This window comes from Armigeres subalbatus, chromosome 2 (genome assembly GCF_024139115.2).
Source record: "Armigeres subalbatus isolate Guangzhou_Male chromosome 2, GZ_Asu_2, whole genome shotgun sequence".
NCBI classification, from domain to species: domain Eukaryota; kingdom Metazoa; phylum Arthropoda; class Insecta; order Diptera; family Culicidae; genus Armigeres; species Armigeres subalbatus.
The window spans coordinates 321,892,508-321,913,013 of NC_085140.1; the positions used below are offsets into that span (position 1 = coordinate 321,892,508).

The 20,506-nt window shown below is 38.0% G+C and overlaps 3 protein-coding genes across 3 annotated transcripts; 1 reads left to right on the forward strand and 2 right to left on the reverse strand.

Annotated features, from left to right (window-relative positions):
* Window positions 1–984: 984 nt before the first annotated feature.
* On the reverse strand, window positions 985–1,630 carry LOC134216825 (vitelline membrane protein 15a-1-like). The gene has a single exon (XM_062695619.1). It carries the CDS (start codon window positions 1,588–1,590, stop codon window positions 1,105–1,107), a length of 486 nt encoding a protein of 161 aa, XP_062551603.1. The 5' UTR covers window positions 1,591–1,630; the 3' UTR covers window positions 985–1,104.
* A 16,443-nt stretch (window positions 1,631–18,073) lies between these two features.
* LOC134209910 (histone H1A, sperm-like) lies at window positions 18,074–18,592 on the reverse strand. The gene has a single exon (XM_062685931.1). It carries the CDS (start codon window positions 18,590–18,592, stop codon window positions 18,074–18,076), a length of 519 nt encoding a protein of 172 aa, XP_062541915.1.
* A 1,017-nt stretch (window positions 18,593–19,609) lies between these two features.
* LOC134216826 (vitelline membrane protein 15a-3-like) lies at window positions 19,610–20,137 on the forward strand. Its single transcript, XM_062695620.1, has one exon. It carries the CDS (start codon window positions 19,610–19,612, stop codon window positions 20,075–20,077), a length of 468 nt encoding a protein of 155 aa, XP_062551604.1. The 3' UTR covers window positions 20,078–20,137.
* The last annotated feature ends 369 nt before the right edge of the window (window positions 20,138–20,506 follow it).

Sequence of the window (20,506 nt, forward strand, 5' to 3'; positions counted from 1 at the left end):
ATAGTTCTGTTAGAGATAAAAAAGATTGTTGATTTAGGAAATGAATAAACGAGACAGAGTTGTCCTTTTATATAGTCAGCAATAACTTGCTCTTTTATTTTTCACTATTTTTATCAAATTAATAAAATTCATTCAATGAGTGTAAATAATAGATGATGATCTAGGCTTCCTAAATGTCACTTCGATCTGTCAAAATAGTGTACGCTGCATCCACGCAGGCACGCGTAATGAAAATTCGCGGCGTGTAATACACGCCAGTGTGCATGATGTGCGGCGTGGGCCATTCTGACAGATTGAACTGACATTTAGAAAACTCAAACATCCATCTATTATTTGTACTCACTAAATAAATATTATTTAATTGCTAAAAGTTGTGAAAAATAAAAGAGCAGAGATTTTGCTAACTGTGTAGGGCAACTCTGGTGCGAGATCGATTATTTACGTTTCAGTTTTTTGTCTATTTTGACTTTTCCTCCCTTTCGACGTTTTGTCCTTTCGACGTTTTGTCCTTTCGACCTTTTGTCCCTTTCGACCTTTTGTCCTTTTCGACCATTTGTCCCTTCGACCTTTTGTCTTTCGACGTTTTGTCTTTCGACCTTTTGTCCTTTCGACCTTTTGTCTTTCGACCTTTTGTCCCTAACCCTTAATTTCCAAAAGGGCGATATTAGTTTTGAGTTTAAACGGCGATTTTTTGTTGTGATCAAAATAATGTCGATTCTTTAAGGCGAGCAGCAGATAAAACATAATCAAATACCTATTCCTGCAAACTATAAGGCCTAAACAACGAAAATTGCCGTTTAAAATTTTAAATTCATCCATATTTGCCCCTTTGGAATGAGTTCTAATATTTGGTCAACCCACTTATGGTTTTCAAATATATCTATCTAAGGCATCACAAATTTCTCAATTTTTCAATTATAAAACACAAGTACGGATTATTTCATTTAAATAAATTAAATTTATTCATCGCATCAACTTGCTAAACTAACAATACGATTTATCGCACCAATCACTTTTCATCCAATTGTACAGCACTACGATTGAGTATGTTCACTTTCACAACTTGTTTGCTCAGGTCTTGGTCTTCAATGCACGACGATCCACTTATTCCTCGAACTGATCGAAAGAGTCGGATTCCGGGGCGCGGTAGTGGTGGGCTGGGGCTGGGGCTGCGTGTCCGTATCCGTGTCCGTGTCCACCGTGTCCGTATCCGCCATGGCCGTGCGCTGGAGAGCATGGCACGTGGGCTACGCTGGGAGCGCATCCGACCAGCAGGTTGGCACCGCACTTGGCGTGTGGGGCGTGCACAGCGTAGGTGTGAACTACTGGAGCGGGGGCAGCGTGTCCGTGTCCGTAGTGTGGTGCTGGGGCATGGTGGGCTGGAGCTGGTGCGTGGTAGGCTGGAGCTGGAGCATGATGAGCCGGAGCTGGCGCATGGTAAGCCGGAGCTGGAGCTGGAGCGTGGTAAGCCGGAGCGGGGGCATGATGAGCTGGTGCTGGTGCTGGTGCGTGGTATGCTGGTTTCGGGTAGTCGGCCAATGCACTGCTGACGGCCACAGCGAAGAAAGCGATAAGGATGAACTTGTTCATGGCGCTGCTGGTTGAACTGGTGGGTAGGATGATTACTACACTGCTGCTGTACTTAGACGATGACTGATGATTGCCCTACCGTGTTCGAAGGGTTTTATAATTAAATTTTGCTGATTGAATCGTTTTGATTTGGTGCCGAAATTTCGCACCTTGGACCTCATACACATTGCAAAGTTAAACTGTTGATGCAGCACGTCAGATGTTTTGCTTCGAAGTTAGTATGCAAAAATATGTGCGTGGAGCGTTGGTGCCATCCGGTCCTAGCTCAGCACAGTTCAGTTATTTGGATTGTTCATTGATTTGAAAGTTTCATTAATTTGGGATTACAGATTATTAAATCTTGTATCCAAATCCTTCGACATTGAAACCCATAATGAGTTACTAGATAATTATAATTATAATCAATGTTTGGACAGATTTTCAGCTTTAATTTATCGTCGATCTAGATACAGTCAGTCTCAAAATTGAGCGTACAGTATGGATTAGTTGACTACATTCGAAAATTTCAAAGGAAATTAAATGGTTGGCTCGGTTGTTTTTAATGCATTTCAATATTCATCCCTTCCTTCAATGTATGCGTACATAAAATGGTTGAAATTTTTTCTCTAAAGTTCATTTATTTGAAAATAATCTCAAAATACGCCTGTTAGATGTGACAAAATTGAGCGTACACCGAATTTTTTTCTATCAAATTTCTTATTATAAACACGATTAATGTATTTTAATATTATTTTTTCATGATTATATTTATAATAATAAACATCCGCTACTTAAACATTCAATGTTTTGAAATTAAACCATGTTTTGGTCAAAATGGCGAACAAGTGAGAGGTAAGAACATTACTATTTAACAATTCAATGCTGCTGGGAAAAATAGATGCTTTAATTTGTATGTTTCACCGGCATCGTATCTTATATATGATAGATAATCGAAATCGAGTGAGACATACGACTAATTTGGGAAAATTCAGTCGGTAAATGATGAAAACAGATGTAAATATACAGAGAAAACGACAAATGTTAGGAATGACATATTTCAAATTTAGTATGTCTTTAACTAAAATTTGTTTTAAAGCTCGATTATTGTCTCAGGTCTATCATTAAAAGTAATATTTTTGAATCCGATCATTTACAGTCAAATTCTAAAAGTACAAGGTGCATGTTAAGGTACCGAACATAAAAACAGCTTTTCAACCCCGTAGAGCACTTCTAATTGAATATTGAAAAGATAGCCTAAAATCGTAATTTCATAATTAAATTTGGATTAAACTCCACGATTTGTTACCATAAGGGATACAATTGGATGATTTCCATGTGGCAAGTAAAAATAAACTTTTTTAAGAGTTCGGCAGCTTATTTAATGATATTTTGGTGAATTGAAATGATTCAACCAAATTTAATCCTACGGTGACTGAGTCTTCAAATATAAAATGACATCTTATAATGTATCCGTGTGCTGCTCTTTTATTAATATTATTATTCATGAGTGTCCTGAGCTTATAAGCTACCTATACATCGACTTTTAAAAAAAGTTATACTTAATTTGAAATATGCCATTCCCAACATTTGTCGTTTTCTCTGTATGTTTACATCTGTTTTCATCATTTACCGACTGAATTTTCCCAAATTTATCGTATGTCTCGCTCGATTTCGATTATCTATCATATATAAGACACGATGCCGGTGAAATCCATATCTTAAAGCATTCATTTTGCCCAGCAGCATTGAATTGTTAAATAGCATTGTTTATACATCTCACTTGTTCGCCATTTTGACCAAAACATGGTTTAATTTCAAAATATTGAATCTTTAAGTAGCGGATGTTTATTATTATAAATATAATCATGAAAAAACAATATAAAAATACAATCGTGTTTATAATAAGAAAATTGATAGAAAAAAATTCGGTGTACGCTCAATTTTGTCACATCTAACAGGGTTATTTTGACATTATTTTCAAATAAATGAACTTTGAAGAAAAAATTTCAACCATTTTATGTACGCATACATTGAAGGAAGGGATGAATATTGAAATGCATTAAAAACAACCGAGCCAACAATCAAATTTTCTTAGGAATTTTCGAATATATTCATCTAATCCATGCTGTACGCTCAATTTTGAGAGTGACTGTATGTCACTGCGTTTATCCTCTCTTCGTTTTATTTGCCTCTTCAAATTGTTAAAATTTTAATCATCATATATGAAAGATTGTTCGTTGATAGATGGCATTTTGCAAAATTATCAATCTAGAGTTCTTAAAGACAATTCTTGGGAACAGAACACGTTTGGACGCGGCCACTTAAAAGTAATGTTTCATTTTACTGTTTGATACTTAGCAATCTTTCAAGACAAGTTCTACTGCGTAACGAAATTGATGCTTTATTCTGCTTTTTTGACTTTAGGTTAATCTGTGACCGCAAGAAGGAAAATGGAATATGTAGATGAAAACAAACCCAAATGTTAAATAAACCTCGCACTATACTGCCGTCATACACATATTTGTCCCATGTTTGCTGAGATTTCTTGTAGACATGGGACACTTATGCGTATAACGGCAGTATAGCTCAGCTGTCCATTTGATGTGCTTTCAATATCAGCTCAATTTGGGTTTTCATCGGTGTGACTTTATTCAAGAGAAATGCAAAAAAAACATGCTTGTTCCATTTTAAGTGTAAATATCTGAGAAACAGTCTGATTTATACTGTTTACTGCATAAAAAAGAAATTAACCATTAAAGTGAAACCGGTTAGAATATAATTTCAAAACTAGTCCACGCTTTCAGAGGCCTCGAATAGCAAGATGTAGAAACCGGTGTAAATCAATTTATCAATATGTTCAAAACATGTTTTTCACGTTTGAAAATGTAAAAATAATGAATACCCCCCACCCCTCGGAAAATATAAATAAATTCCTGTGAATATTCAAAAACAATATACCTATCCATTCATGATAATTGTTCAGTTTTTTATTTCCCCCGTTTAGTGGATCTGACACTAATTTCCATATTGGCATATTTTTTCCCACGGCATATTGGCATATTTTTTTTCAGAAATAGTATCGTTTGCTCAAATTGCGAGATGGAGTGACTGGCGTATATGTCGTGACAGCGCAAAGACATTAAACGAAAGAGCTACGGCAATATATTTTAGCTTTGCACAGTTTAGAAATGAGTCGATTCCATTTCATTAGAAAGGAAAGATACGATTCTGCGCATGAAGTAGAACGACAGTCATATGTATTATTTTATGATAAATGAAGAGATGGGTGATACCCTCAGATCAGATCAGCAGTCAAGGGAGATGGCGACTAGTCAAAGACTAACAAGCTGTCTCGGGAAGATTTTTATATTTAAGACACTATACTTGCTAACAAAAACACCTTTTTGATTAATTGAATAGATTGCATTTGGATTGGATCTGGATTAGATTTTGTTTGTATAAAATTGGGATAAAATTTTGATAGAAATTGAATTGGTTTTGGATTTTGTTTTTGCATAATTTGGGATGGTTTTGAATTTAGAATAGATTTATATGGGATTTGATTTGATTTAGATAGGACTTGTATTGGGCTTGGATTGGATTTAGATTATGTTTTTTATGGAATTGAATTGGTTTTGAATTAAATTTGGATTGCGTTTGGATATAACGACAAGCATCTCTGAATCCAAAACAAAATTTACTCGCGTTTTCAAGGGCACACCACCGCAAAGCTGAAATAAAAAAAACTAAAGTTGTCCGCTGCCTCCATATTGAGTGGTGTGCCAGCGAAAACGCAAGTGAATTTATTTTTGGATTCCATGATGTTGTCCTTAATTTGGATTGAATTTGGAATGAATTTGGCGATTTGATTTGGGTTGGATTTGGATTGGATTTGGATTGAATTTTGATTGGATTTGGATTTTATTTGGATTAGATTTGGATTGGATTTCGATTTGGATTGGATTTGGATTTGGATATGATTTGGATTGGATTTGGACTGGTTTTGGATTGGTTTAGGATTGGATTTGAATTGGATTTGGATTGGATTTGGATTTGGATTTGATTTTGATAGGATTTGGCTGGGATTTGGATTGGATTTGGATTTGGATTGGATTTGGCTGGGATTTGGATTGGATTTGGATTTGGATTGGATTTGGACTGGATTTGGATTGGATTGGATTTAGATTTGGAATGTATTTGAATTGGATTGGATTTGGATTGGATTTGGATTGGATTTGAATTGGATTTGGATTGGATTTGGATTGGATTTGGATTGGATTTGGATTGGATTTGGATTGGATTTGGATTGGATTTGGATTGGATTTGGATTGGATTGGTTGGTTTGGATTGGTTTGGATTGGTTTGGATTGGTTTGGTTGGTTTGGTTGGTTTGGATTGGTTTGGTTGGATTTGGATTGGTTTGGATTGGTTTGGATTGGTTTGGATTGGTTTGGATTGGTTTGGATTGGTTTGGATTGGTTTGGATTGGTTTGGTTGGTTTGGATTGGTTTGGATTGGTTTGGATTGGTTTGGATTGGTTTGGATTGGTTTGGTTGGTTTGGTTGGTTGGATTGGTTTGGATTGGTTTGGTTGGTTTGGATTGGTTTGGATTGGTTTGGTTGGTTTGGATTGGTTTGGATTGGTTTGGATTGGTTTGGATTGGTTTGGATTGGTTTGGTTGGTTTGGTTGGTTGGTTGGTTTGGATTGGTTTGGTTGGTTTGGATTGGTTTGGTTGGTTTGGTTTGGTTGGTTTGGATTGGTTGGGTTGGTTTGGATTGGTTTGGTTGGTTTGGATTGGTTTGGATTGGTTTGGATTGGTTTGGTTGGTTTGGATTGGTTTGGATTGGTTTGGATTGGTTTGGATTGGTTTGGTTGGATTTGGTTGGTTTGGTTGGTTGGTTTGGATTGGTTTGGATTGGTTTGGTTGGTTTGGATTGGTTTGGATTGGTTTGGATTGGTTTGGATTGGTTTGGATTGGTTTGGTTGGTTTGGATTGGTTTGGTTGGTTTGGATTGGTTTGGATTGGTTTGGTTGGTTTGGATTGGTTTGGATTGGTTTGGATTGGTTTGGATTGGTTTGGTTGGTTTGGTTGGTTTGGATGTGGTTTGGATTGGTTTGGATTGGTTTGGTTGGTTTGGATTGGTTTGGATTGGTTTGGGATTGGTTTGGATTGGTTGGATTGGTTTGGATTGGTTTGGATTGGTTTGGATTGGTTTGGATTGGTTTGGTTGGTTTGGATTGGTTTGGATTGGTTTGGTTGGTTTGGATTGGTTTGGTTGGTTTGGATTGGTTGGATTGGTTTGGATTGGTTGGTTTGGTTTGGTTGGTTTGGTTGGTTTGGATTGGTTTGGTTGGTTTGGTTGGTTTGGATTGGTTTGGATTGGTTTGGATTGGTTTGGTTGGTTTGGTTTGGTTTGGATTGGTTTGGATTGGTTTGGATTGGTTTGGTTGGTTTGGATTGGATTGGTTGGTTTGGATTGGATTTGGTTTGGTTTGGTTTGGTTTGGCTTGGTTTGGTTGGTTTGGATTGGATGGATGGATTGGGTTGGATTGGATTGGGACTGGTTTGGATTGGATTGGATATGGATTTGGAATGGTTGATTGGTTGGATTGGTTGGATTGCATTTGGATTGGATTGGTTGGTTTGGATTGGTTTGGTTGGATTCGGATTGGTTCGGATTGGATTCGGATTGGTTTGGTTGGATTTGGATTGGGTTGGGATTGGTTTGGTTGGTTGGTTGGATTGGATTTGGTTGGTTTGGATTGGTTTGGTTGGTTTGGTTGGTTGGTTGGATTGGATTTGGATTGGTTTGGTTGGTTTGGTTGGTTTGGATTGGTTTTGGTTGGTTTGGATTGGTTTGGATTGGTTTGGTTGGTTTGGATTGGTTTGGTTGGTTTGGTTGGTTTGGTTGGTTTGGATTGGTTTGGTTGGTTTGGATTGGTTTGGATTGGTTTGGATTGGTTTGGATTGGTTTGGTTGGTTGGATTGGTTGGTTTGGATTGGTTTGGATTGGTTTGGATTGGTTTGGTTGGTTTGGTTGGTTTGGTTGGTTTGGTTGGTTTGGATTGGTTTGGTTGGTTTGGATTGGTTTGGTTGGTTTGGATTGGTTGGATTGGTTTGGATTGGTTTGGATTGGTTTGGTTGGTTTGGATTGGTTTGGATTGGTTTGGATTGGTTTGGTTGGTTTGGATTGGTTTGGTTGGTTTGGATTGGTTTGGTTGGTTTGGATTGGTTTGGATTGGTTTGGTTGGTTTGGATTGGTTTGGATTGGTTTGGATTGGTTTGGTTGGTTTGGATTGGTTTGGATTGGTTTGGATTGGTTTGGATTGGTTTGGATTGGTTTGGTTGGTTTGGTTTGGTTGGTTTGGATTGGTTTGGTTGGTTTGGATTGGTTTGGATTGGTTGGATTGGTTTGGATTGGTTTGGGATTGGTTTGGTTTGGTTTGGATTGGTTTGGTTGGTTTGGATTGGTTTGGATTGGTTTGGATTGGTTTGGTTGGTTTGGATTGGTTTGGTTGGTTTGGATTGGTTTGGTTGGTTTGGATTGGTTTGGATTGGTTGGTTGGTTTGGATTGGTTTGGATTGGTTTGGATTGGATTTGGTTTGGTTTGGATTGGTTTGGATTGGTTTGGATTGGTTTGGATTGGTTTGGATTGGTTTGGATTGGTTTGGATTGGTTTGGATTGGTTTGGTTGGTTTGGATTGGTTTGGATTGGTTTGGATTGGTTTGGATTGGTTTGGTTGGTTTGGATTGGTTTGGTTGGTTTGGTTGGTTGGATTGGTTTGGATTGGTTTGGATTGGTTTGGATTGGTTTGGATTGGTTTGGATTGGTTCGGATTGGTTTGGTTGGTTTGGATTGGATTGGTTTGGATTGGATTTGGGTTAAGTTTGGTTGGATTGGTTTGGTTGGTTTGGATTGGTTTGGATTGGTTTGGATTGGTTTGGTTTGGTTTGGATTGGTTTGGATTGGTTTGGATTTGGTTGGTTTGGATTGGTTTGGATTGGTTTGGATTGGTTTGGATTGGTTTGGATTGGTTTGGATTGGTTTGGTTGGTTTGGATTGGTTTGGTTGGTTTGGTTGGTTTGGATTGGTTTGGTTGGTTTGGATTGGTTTGGATTGGTTTGGTTGGTTTGGATTGGTTTGGTTGGTTTGGATTGGTTTGGATTGGTTTGGTTGGATTGGTTTGGATTGGTTTGGATTGGTTTGGATTGGTTGGATTGGATTTGGTTGGTTTGGTTGGTTTGGATTGGTTTGGATTGGTTTGGTTTGGTTTGGATTGGTTTGGATTGGTTTGGATTGGTTTGGATTGGTTTGGATTGGTTTGGTTGGTTTGGTTGGTTTGGATTGGTTTGGATTGGTTTGGATTGGTTTGGATTGGTTTGGTTGGTTTGGTTGGTTTGGATTGGTTTGGTTGGTTTGGATTGGTTTGGATTGGTTTGGATTGGTTGGATTGGTTTGGATTGGTTTGGATTGGTTTGGTTGGTTTGGTTGGTTTGGATTGGTTTGGTTGGTTTGGTTGGTTTGGATTGGTTTGGATTGGTTTGGATTGGTTTGGATTGGTTTGGATTGGTTTGGTTGGTTTGGTTGGTTTGGATTGGTTTGGTTGGTTTGGTTGGTTTGGATTGGTTTGGTTGGTTTGGATTGGTTGGATTGGTTTGGATTGGTTTGGTTGGTTTGGATTGGTTTGGATTGGTTTGGATTGGTTTGGTTGGTTTGGTTGGTTTGGATTGGTTTGGATTGGTTTGGTTGGTTTGGATTGGTTTGGATTGGTTTGGTTGGTTTGGTTGGTTTGGATTGGTTTGGTTGGTTTGGTTGGTTTGGATTGGTTTGGATTGGTTTGGGTTGGTTTGGATTGGTTTGGTTTGGTTGGTTTGGTTTGGATTGGTTTGGATTGGTTTGGTTGGTTGGATTGGTTTGGATTGGTTTGGTTGGATTTGGATTGGTTTGGATTGGTTTGGATTGGTTTGGGTTGGTTTGGTTGGTTTGGATTGGTTTGGATTGGATTTGGATTGGTTTGGATTGGTTTGGATTGGTTTGGATTGGTTTGGATTGGTTGATTTGGATTGGTTTGGATTGGTTTGGATTGGTTTGGTTGGTTGGTTTGGTTGGTTTGGATTGGTTTGGTTGGTTGGGTTGGTTTGGATTGGTTTGGATTGGTTTGGATTGGTTTGGATTGGTTTGGATTGGTTTGGATTGGTTTGGATTGGTTTGGATTGGTTTGGATTGGTTTGGTTGGTTTGGATTGGTTTGGATTGGTTTGGTTGGTTTGGTTGGTTTGGATTGGTTTGGTTGGTTTGGATTGGTTTGGATTGGTTTGGATTGGTTTGGTTGGTTTGGATTGGTTTGGTTGGTTTGGATTGGTTTGGATTGGTTTGGTTGGTTTGGATTGGTTTGGATTGGTTTGGATTGGTTTGGGATTGGTTTGGTTGGTTTGGTTTGGTTTGGATTGGTTTGGGATTGGTTTGGGATTGGTTTGGTTGGTTTGGTTTGGATTGGTTTGGTTGGTTTGGTTGGATTGGTTTGGATTGGTTTGGATTGGTTTGGATTGGTTTGGTTGGTTTGGATTGGTTTGGATTGGTTTGGTTGGTTTGGATTGGTTTGGATTGGTTTGGATTGGTTTGGATTGGTTTGGATTGGTTTGGATTGGTTTGGATTGGTTTGGTTGGTTTGGATTGGTTTGGTTGGTTTGGATTGGTTTGGATTGGTTTGGATTGGTTTGGTTTGGTTTGGATTGGTTGGATTGGTTTGGATTGGTTTGGATTGGTTTGGTTGGATTGGTTTGGTTGGTTTGGATTGGTTTGGATTGGTTTGGATTGGTTTGGTTGGTTTGGATTGGTTTGGATTGGTTTGGATTGGATTTGGTTGGTTTGGATTGGTTGGATTGGATTGGTTGGTTGGTTTGGATTGGTTTGGATTGGTTTGGTTGGTTTGGTTGGTTTGGTTGGTTTGGATTGGTTTGGTTTGGTTGGTTTGGTTTGGTTGGTTTGGATTGGTTTGGATTGGTTTGGATTGGTTGGATTGGTTTGGATTGGTTTGGTTGGATTGGTTTGGTTGGTTTGGATTGGTTTGGATTGGTTGGATTGGTTTGGATTGGTTTGGATTGGTTTGGATTGGTTGGATTGGTTTGGATTGGTTTGGATTGGTTTGGATTGGTTTGGATTGGTTTGGATTGGTTTGGATTGGTTTGGATTGGTTTGGATTGGTTTGGATTGGATCTGGTTGGATCTGGATTGGTTTGGATTGGTTTGGATTGGTTTGGTTGGTTTGGTTGGTTTGGATTGGTTTGGATTGGTTTGGTTGGTTGGTTTGGATTGGTTTGGTTGGATCTGGATTGGATCTGGTTGGTTTGGATTGGTTTGGTTGGTTTGGATTGGTTTGGTTGGTTTGGTTGGTTTGGTTGGTTTGGATTGGATCTGGATTGGATCTGGATTGGTTTGGATTGGTTGGATTGGTTTGGTTGGTTTGGTTGGTGTTGGTTTGGATTGGTTTGGGATTGGTTTGGTTGGTTTGGATTGGTTTGGTTGGTTTGGTTTGGATTGGTTTGGATTGGATCTGGATTGGTTTGGATTGGTTTGGTTGGTTTGGTTGGTTTGGATTTGGTTGGTTTGGTTGGTTTGGATTGGTTTGGATTGGTTTGGTTGGTTTGGATTGGTTTGGTTGGATTGGTTTGGGATTGGTTTGGATTGGTTTGGATTGGTTTGGTTGGTTTGGATTGGTTTGGATTGGTTTGGATTGGTTTGGTTGGTTTGGATTGGATTGGATTTGGTTGGTTTGGATTGGTTTGGTTTGGTTTGGTTTGGTTGGTTGGTTTGGATTGGTTTGGTTGGTTTGGTTGGTTTGGATTGGTTTGGATTGGTTTGTTGGTTGGATTGGTTTGGATTGGTTTGGATTGGTTTGGATTGGTTTGGATTGGTTTGTGTTGGTTTGGATTGGTTTGGATTGGTTTGGTTGGTTTGGTTGGTTTGGATTGGTTTGGATTGGTTTGGATTGGTTTGGATGGTTTGGATTGGTTTGGATTGGTTTGGATTGGTTTGGATTGGTTTGGATTGGTTTGGATTGGTTTGGATTGGTTTGGATTGGTTTGGATTGGTTTGGTTGGTTTGGATTGGTTTGGTTGGTTTGGATTGGTTTGGATTGGTTTGGTTGGTTTGGTTGGTTTGGATTGGTTTGGATTGGTTTGGATTGGTTTGGATTGGTTTGGTTGGTTTGGATTGGTTTGGATTGGTTTGGATTGGTTTGGTTGGTTTGGTTGGTTTGGATTGGATTGGTTTGGATTGGTTTGGATTGGTTTTGGTTGGTTTGGATTGGTTTGGATTGGTTTGGATTGGATTTGGATTGGTTTGGTTGGATTTGGATTGGTTTGGATTGGTTTGGATTGGTTTGGATTGGTTTGGTTGGTTTTGATTGGATTTGGATTGGTTTGGGTTGAATTGGGGTTGGTTTGGATTGGTTTGGTTGGTTTGGATTGGTTTGGATTGGTTTGGATTAGTTGTATTGGTTTGGATTGGATTTGGATTTGGTTTGGTTTGGATTGGTTCCGATTTGGGATTGGTTTGGATTGGATTTGGATTTGGATTGGATTGGATTTGGATTGGATTTGGATTGAATTTGGATGGATTTGGATTGGATTTGGATTGGATTTGGATTGGATTTGGATTGGTTTTGGATTGAATTTGGATTGGAGTTTGAGCTTCAGAACTTTGACCATCTTTTCCAAAATATTCGATAAAATCCATATACAAATTATCTTTTCCTAGTTAAAAGATTTCCACCCTCGAAATAAAGAGAAAATCTGTGAAGCATAAAAAAAACGTCTTTTCTGCTCGAGGCTTACTCTCCGAATCTGAGACATACACTCCCGGCCAAAAGTTTGGGTTCACTTTCGAAAAATATAGCAAAAGTTTTTGGCCGTATTTTCGCAGTCTTACATCGGATTTCAGGTATTGGTAGCTCAATACAAAGAATATAAGTTGATCTTGCTCCCTCCTTAGCCGTGCGGTAAGACGCGCGGCTACAAAGCAAGACCATGCTGAGGGTGGCTGGGTTCGATTCCCGGTGCCGGTCTAGACAATTTTCGGATTGGAAGTTGTCTCGATTTCCCTGGGCATAAAAGTATCATCGTGCTAGCCTCATGATATACGAATGCAAAAATGGTAACCTGGCTTAGAAACCTCGCAGTTAATAACTGTGGAAGTGCTTAATGAACACTAAGCTGCGAGGCGGCTCTGTTCCAGTGTGGGGATGTAATGCCAATAAGAAGAAGAAGAAGAAGTAGATCTTGCATCGTAGGTATTTTAAACCTGTAATTTTTATTTTTTATCTCCCAAAATATTACATTAGAATACACATTTTTTAAATTTATGTGGTAATAGTTTGTTGATTTTTCTCAAAATTGAGCCCACAAAATTTCGAAATAAAAAGTGGAACGGAACTCAATTTTAATCATCTCCGATATGCATTGATGAAACTTCGGCGGAAAAATCTAGTTTTATTTTTAAAAATCAAAATGTTTACTCAAGTGCATGGTATGCATCGTCCAAAAGTTTGGGTTCACCTTTTTGAACAGTTTAAATTTAGGTAAAATATACATTAAAGAAAGTTAGTTTCCAAGCAAAACGTCAAGGTACAGTTCTTGACGTTTTGCTTGGAAACCAGACGACATTTGGCGAAAATTTAATTAAATCGCATAATCGCAGAGTGAACCCAGTGAACTTATGGCCCACGGTGTGCCTGTGACCGTTATTAACGAAAAAAAAAGTCCATCCATTCTGAACTCGCCTTTCGAAAGATATAATATCCAGGCGTCTGCTAAGAAAATTTCAAAATATTTCATCTAGGGAATCGAAAGTTATAGCAGTTACAAATTTATTGATTTTGCGTTCGATATTTCACTAATATGCAACCATATATACCGTGAATTTCCTCCTGAGTACATCCAAATAAATTGTCATCAAATATGCAATTTGCAACCTCAATCCACTATAACATAAAACCTATTCTTTGAATAATAAAAAAATAGCAAAGGATGTTAGAGCTATTTATTTAGAGATATTGTTCTAATATCAATGACAAAATAGACAATACAACCACAATACAGTATTCAAATTACAGAATTATTGCACTTCAATCTCCTAATCATACCAAAGTGTGAATATTGTCTATGACAGACAAGTAACTACACTCTGTATGATGATTCTGCTTTTATTAAATATGATAATAGTTGGAAACATAGAATACCGCGCTGAAACAATTTTGTCTTTCAAGGGTATTGGGTAGTTAGTAAGACTAGTAACCAACATTTAAACAACAATGTGCATCATTTGTTGTTAGTTATACAATCATCATCCAGTTCGATTCAAGCAGTGGTACGAAAACGAGTTCCATTTGGAAAAAAAATGGGAAAGGCTAGATAACACGAGGAAAACCGCCTTTTCCGAGAACGGTAGACGGTAAAAGCATATATGCGCCACTTCGAAACGTTTCAACAATTTAACTGACTTGCTGAACTACGATGCATTAACTTCATAAATTTACTACATAAATTAACTGACACAGGGAATACTAGTAACCGACTTAGGCTCTGTCTCATTTGGAGAATTAAACTAAAATTCAACGTAAAAGTGACATTTCAATAATTATTAAATAGCCCTGCTCGCAGATTAGGATTACTTTTGACACATATTGCATCATTTTGCCTTAATGTCTTATTGGAATTGCAGGGTAGCACCAGCCATACTCATGATCGTGTTATTTGCTAATTTTTGAACTGTCACTTTTAAGTTTAATTCTCTAAATGAGACAGACCCTTAGAACTAGAAGAGGGAAGCCATCGTTTTCATAAAGCCAGGTAAGAAAATGAGAGATTTTAAAAGACTGAAACTATTTAAGAAATATTTCACTGTCATGAGACGAGTTTAGTACAATTCCATTTAATTCCACCAAATCGTATTACTTTTACATATACGTATTTCGACCTCAACTGTAAGGTCGTTTACAGTGTATCGTACTTGACTCGACTCAAGTCGAGACACTGAAGACGACCTTACAAGTCAACAGACTTGAGTTGAGTCAACTACGAGACACTGAAAACGACCTTACAGTTGAGGTCGAAATACGTATAGGGGTGATTCAAATATGACATCCACTACTTTTTGAGATTTATAGACCCCCTCACCTTTTTTGTATACCTAATATAAGTAGTGTCGCAAAATCTTAGAACCACTCCCCCCTAAAACCTGTGACATCGTTGTTGAACGACCTCAATATGTAAAAGTATTACGATTTGGTGGAATTAAATGGAATTGTACTAAACTCGTCTCATGACAGTGAAATATTTCTTAAATAGTTTCAGCCTTTAAAAATCTGTCATTTTCTTACCTGGCTTTATGGAAATGCAATGGTTTCCCTCTTCTAGTTCTAAGTCGGATACTAGTATTCCCTGCGTCAGTTAATTTATGTAGTAAATGCATTAATATATGAAGTAAATCCATCATAGTTCAGCAACTCTGTTAAATTGTTGAGACGTTCCGAAGTGGTGCATTTGTGCTTTTTCCGTCTACCGTTCTCGGAAAAGGCGGTTTTCCTCGTGTGATCTAGCCTTTCCCATTTTTTTCAAAATGGCACTCGTTTTCGTACCACTGCTTGAATCGAACTGGATGATGATTGTGTAACTAACAACAAATGATGCACATTGTTGTTTAAATGTTGGTTACTAGTCTTACTAACTACCCAATACCCTTGAAAAACAAAATTGTTTCAGCGCGGTATTCTATGTTTCCAACTATTATCATATTTAATAAAAGCAGAATCATCATACAGAGTGTAGTTACTTGTCTGTCATAGACAATATTCACACTTTGCTATGATTAGGAGATTGAAGTGCAATAATTCTGTAATTTGAATACGGTATTGTGGTTGTATTGTCTATTTTGTCATTGATATTAGAACAATATCTCTAAATAAATAGCTCTAACATCCTTTGCTATTTTTTCTATTATTCAAAAAATAGGTTTTAGGTTATAGTGGATTGAGGTTGCAAACTTTTGGCCGATGCATACCATGCACTTGAATAAACATTTTGATTAAAAAAACAAGATTTTTTCGCCTAAGTTTCATCATGCATTGGAGATGATTAAAATTGGGTTCCGTTCCACTTTTTATTTCGAAATTTTGAGGCCTCAATTTTGAGAAAAATCAACAAACTATGACCACAGAAATTTAAAAAAATGTGTATCTTAATATAATATTTTGGAAGATGTAAAATAAAAAAATTTAGTTTAAAATACCTACACACTTAAATCATTTCACAGATTTCGGTGAATTTTGCTTCAATTCACCGAAATCTCAACAGCAGATTTGTTCGGTAACTATTTCACCGATTTTCTGCGGTATTTTCCTTTGTTCAACTGTCAAAACCACCAACAAATCTGTAAAATTTTTACCGAACAGTTCTGCTGTTGAGATTTCGGTGAAATTTCACAGAAATCTGCGATTTATTTTAAGTGTGTACGATGCAAGATCTACTTATATTCTTTGTATTGAGCTACCAATACCCGAAATCCGATGTAAGACGGCGAAAATACGGCCAAAAACTTTTGCCTATATTTTTGGAGGGTGAACCCAAACTTTTGGCCGGAAGTGTATCTTTTAATACTATTGACTTTTTTACATTTCATTTATTCAGAATTTATTCACGGGAGTATCTGGTACGGTACGACTCCCGAAATTTATAGGGGAAGAGGTTCGATTGTGGGCATAGTTGATCTTATGCCGACATTCATATACCTATGTTAGACTAATAACCTTACTACTAGCGAAAAAAATTGTTTGAGTTCATCGGTTTGAAAAAAAATGGACTGGAATGGAATTTTTGGACATTTCAATTTTGTGATTCGGTTGTAGGCACCCTTGAAAACTCAGCTAAATATAAAGAAGCATGAATAGAAACCACCCACATTTAAATAAAAGGAATAATTTATCATTCTAATAGCCAGGAGGCACTAAATAATCAGATCCATCGGTGCATTGAAGAAAATCGCATAAGAAAAGTCTAAAATCGCACTTTAGTAAATGGGTTTCAATTTTTCATTGATTTACGGTCAAAATTTACAGTCAAAAAAATCCTGATTAATCACCCTAGCGATAATGGTGCCATTTTCGTTCATTACAAAATTAATATTTCGGACATAAATTTTGATCCAATAGTACGATCTGATCAATTTTCAATAGGAAACAATGGGACAGGATTCCCCGTCGAATGCAACTTGTTGCTGGCAAATCAGTCAACGATTTGTTCCAAAAAGTGTGGATATAATAACTAGACATACCCAAAGAACAAAAATATGAATTACACTCATTATTCAAATCAAATACCTATGTCTAAATAATTATAAAAACTGCATAAAAACGTCATTTTAAATAAGTTAGGGGACAATTAAAACGATATTGAATTAAGAAAATTATTTTGAGCTTTTTAGTGGAATGTCTTCACTTGTCATAAGACGAGTTTGTACAATCGCATTTAATTCTACCACTTAATTGTACCTTGACAGATACGTATTTCGACCTCAACAGTAAGGCCGTCTTCAGTGTCTCGTACCTAAGTCGAGTCAAGTACGAGACACTGAAGACGGCCTTACTGTTGAGGTCGAAATACGTATCTGTCAAGGTACAATTAAGTGGTGGAATTAAATGCGATTGTACAAACTCGTCTTATGACAAGCGATATTGAATGATTTGTCAATAAAATCAGGGTGCCCAATAACCGAACCAATAAAGGTGCCCACAACCGAATTTCGCAGCCTTTTTGTAAAATGAAGAAAACAAATTTCGCGCTAAAATTTTAATGGCAATCGTCATTGTTGAAACTCAATAGATTAAATTTACTGTATAAATATGCATTGGAACTCACTTTTTTGAATTAAATACTTCAATTTATAACACATTGAAAAGGCAAAAAAAACTTTCGTGTTGTTTGTTTTCGTAAAACAAAATTGATTTGTTCCTAGTTCAAAGTAGAGATCCCCATCCGGTTTGATATTGAGCACGAAATATCATGTTACAATGGCAAACTAATAACAGTTGTCAGAATGACAGCATCTGTTATCTGTCAAAAGATACGTAGGGGTTCCCATAACCGAACGGTGCCCACAACCGAACCTCTTCGAAGCGCGAGAAAAATGGTTTTTAATTGCTTCAACTTTGAGATTTGTGCCACTGAAAATGCGAGATGCATCGGTGATTATGGGCATTTTTTAGGTTTATACTTTAATCGTCCCAGATCCTAATAGTAAAAAAAAACTATTCTTTCTGTATAATATATCCATCATTGTATTGAAGACTATAATTAATCAATAGAGAGTGCTGTTTAAATTGATACTATTTATTCCGAGCTGAATGTACAATGCATTGGTTTTTAATTATTTTGTCTTTCATTAAATTAATGCGATAGTTTTAAAACGGCTAAGCTCTTTGTTGAGAATAATTTTTCACATTTTTTTTTCAACAGCGATTTCCCATCCGGGAAACCTTTCCAGTAGAAGCAGTAATTTTTGGAAACGGAGTGTTGGGCAGTTTAGATGTGGTACCAATTTGCTTGTAAGCCGTCCTTTTCTTAACGGCGTCCGGCGTTCCGATGGTTTCCTTCCTCTTTCGTTTTTCATTGGTTAAGTTTTTTGGCAACTTGAATGATCCGGAAGCTCCGATTCCCTTTGTTCGGATCAGGGTGCCTCTGTCAACGGCGGTCTTCAGCGATTTCCTTATGAAAGGTGACAGTTTTCCGATATCACACTCGTAGTTCGCTTCGATGTACCGCTTGATGGCATACAGAGACGATCCTTTCGAGTTGTTTAGAGTCTTGATGGCGGTGGCAATCATTTTCTGTACCGGCAGATGTTTGGCTCGGTTTGGATGTTTGGCTGGTTTTACCTTAGCAACGGCCGGTTTCTCCTTCGGCATTTCGTGTTTCTGTGGATCAGCAGTTGGAAACGTGGCAGCAAACCCGGTGTTCAGTTCGGACATCTTGCTCGCTTGATGGATCTCTTGAGAATGGTTTGACTTGAATTCGATTGAATTGCAATGACCATGGTTTCCAGGGGAACTTCTTAGTTACTTATTTCCAATAAACAGCGCAGGCTACTTTACAATAAATGGCATGAACTACTTTGCCCAGGATTTCGAAAAAAATCTATTTGATTTTTTACTAAGTCGAACTGCAGCATGAACCAATAGACTATATGTTTCTATTTAGACCTTAGAATTAGTTCTCGTCGATGGAAATCGACACGCGGAGCTATTTGAGCGAATTGAAACACGTTTCTTTCTCCAGCGAAGGGAGATCGGTTTCCATGCTGATAATTTTCCCTTTCCTTTTTTTAAAATTGAAGCATGATATTCGATTCATATCGTCACTAAAATGCCTTCCGCTTGCTCTACTTCAATATGAAATTCTTCTTGCATGAACTTCGCCTCTGATTCTGTCAGGAAAATATTTAAGAATGAAAAAACATTTTCTATATCATTGTAAAATGCTCTACACTTGCGCAGAAGAAATAAACTCTTCTCATTAATCAACGAACATAATATACTATAATATAATCAGTTGGAGTCCCAATCAGATTATAGGTACATTTTCGGCAAAAGATAAGTTTGTTCTAAGAGGCTCCTTTCAAATTTATCCATCAGAAAATTATCATAAGTTAGAATAAATTTGAAGCCTTTGATGTTGCAGTTTTGAAATGGAAAATTTACCAAACGACTAAATTGATTATTCATGTCACTGCTTACACCGCAACGCAACCTACAAAGGCTATTTTGGAACTCGAAAATCGCAACAATGCAAAACGAATGATTTTTGTCGGCCAAACATAAACTGCGTTTGCCCGCACCTCGTGGGCCAAAGTACAATGTTTGGCATGGAAATGAACTTCTTGCAGTAAGCAAAATTCAATTATAAAACCCAGTTGCGTCGATGCATTCAACCATCAGTCTTCATCAAATTGTCAGTACGAACACAAAGTCTAGTTCTCAACCGGAACCATGAACAAGATCATCATCCTGGCACTTTTCGCTGTGGCCGCGACCAACGCCATGCCCAACTACCCGAAACCAGCATACCACGCACCAGCACCGGCCCCAGCTCACCATGCTCCAGCTCCAGCCTACCACGCTCCAGCTCCGGCTCATCATGCTCCAGCTCCGGCCTACCACGCACCAGCTCCAGCCCACCATGCCCCAGCACCACACTACGGACACGGACACGCTGCCCCCGCTCCAGTAGTTCACACCTACGCTGTGCACGCCCCACACGCCAAGTGCGGTGCCAACCTGCTGGTCGGATGCGCTCCCAGCGTTGCCCACGTTCCATGCTCTCCAGCGCACGGCCATGGTGGATACGGACACGGACACGGAGGACACGGTGGACACGGATACGGACACGCAGCCCCAGCCCCAGCTCACCACTACCGCGCACCGGAATCCGATGCCTTCGATCAGTTCGAGGAATAGACGGTTCGTCAAGTTGAGATTAAGACTGAGAAATTATTGGACAGAAGTGAGCAAACGCGATTGAATGAATTAGTGATTGCATGCTGTTACGTACAAGTGGAAAAAAGATGTTTTTAATCTAGACAGTTGAATAAACCTAATTTATTTAAACCGAATTTTATTCTTTGAGTTCTGGCTTTAATCAGTTGAGAAAAGGAAAAAAAAATGTTCGCTTGTTTTGTTCTGAGATGTTTTGTTCGCCTTTGAGATTCTTCTTCTGGTTTTGGTTGGTTGCACATTTGGATGCAAACAGTTATTCGAAGCCATGTGGCCTCAAGGTTGTCAACGTACTGTTTTGATACGAACATTCTTTTATCTATATGTGATAATTTGTTGGAAATGTTGAATTGGATATAATTCAGAACGGATTTCTCCGATAATTTTTTAGTT

Coding starts and splice junctions, on each gene's coding strand:
- LOC134216825 (XM_062695619.1), bottom strand. CDS start 1,590: ATGAACAAGTTCATCCTTATCGCTTTCTTCGCTGTGGCCGTCAGCAGT.
- LOC134209910 (XM_062685931.1), bottom strand. CDS start 18,592: ATGTCCGAACTGAACACCGGGTTTGCTGCCACGTTTCCAACTGCTGAT.
- LOC134216826 (XM_062695620.1), top strand. CDS start 19,610: ATGAACAAGATCATCATCCTGGCACTTTTCGCTGTGGCCGCGACCAAC.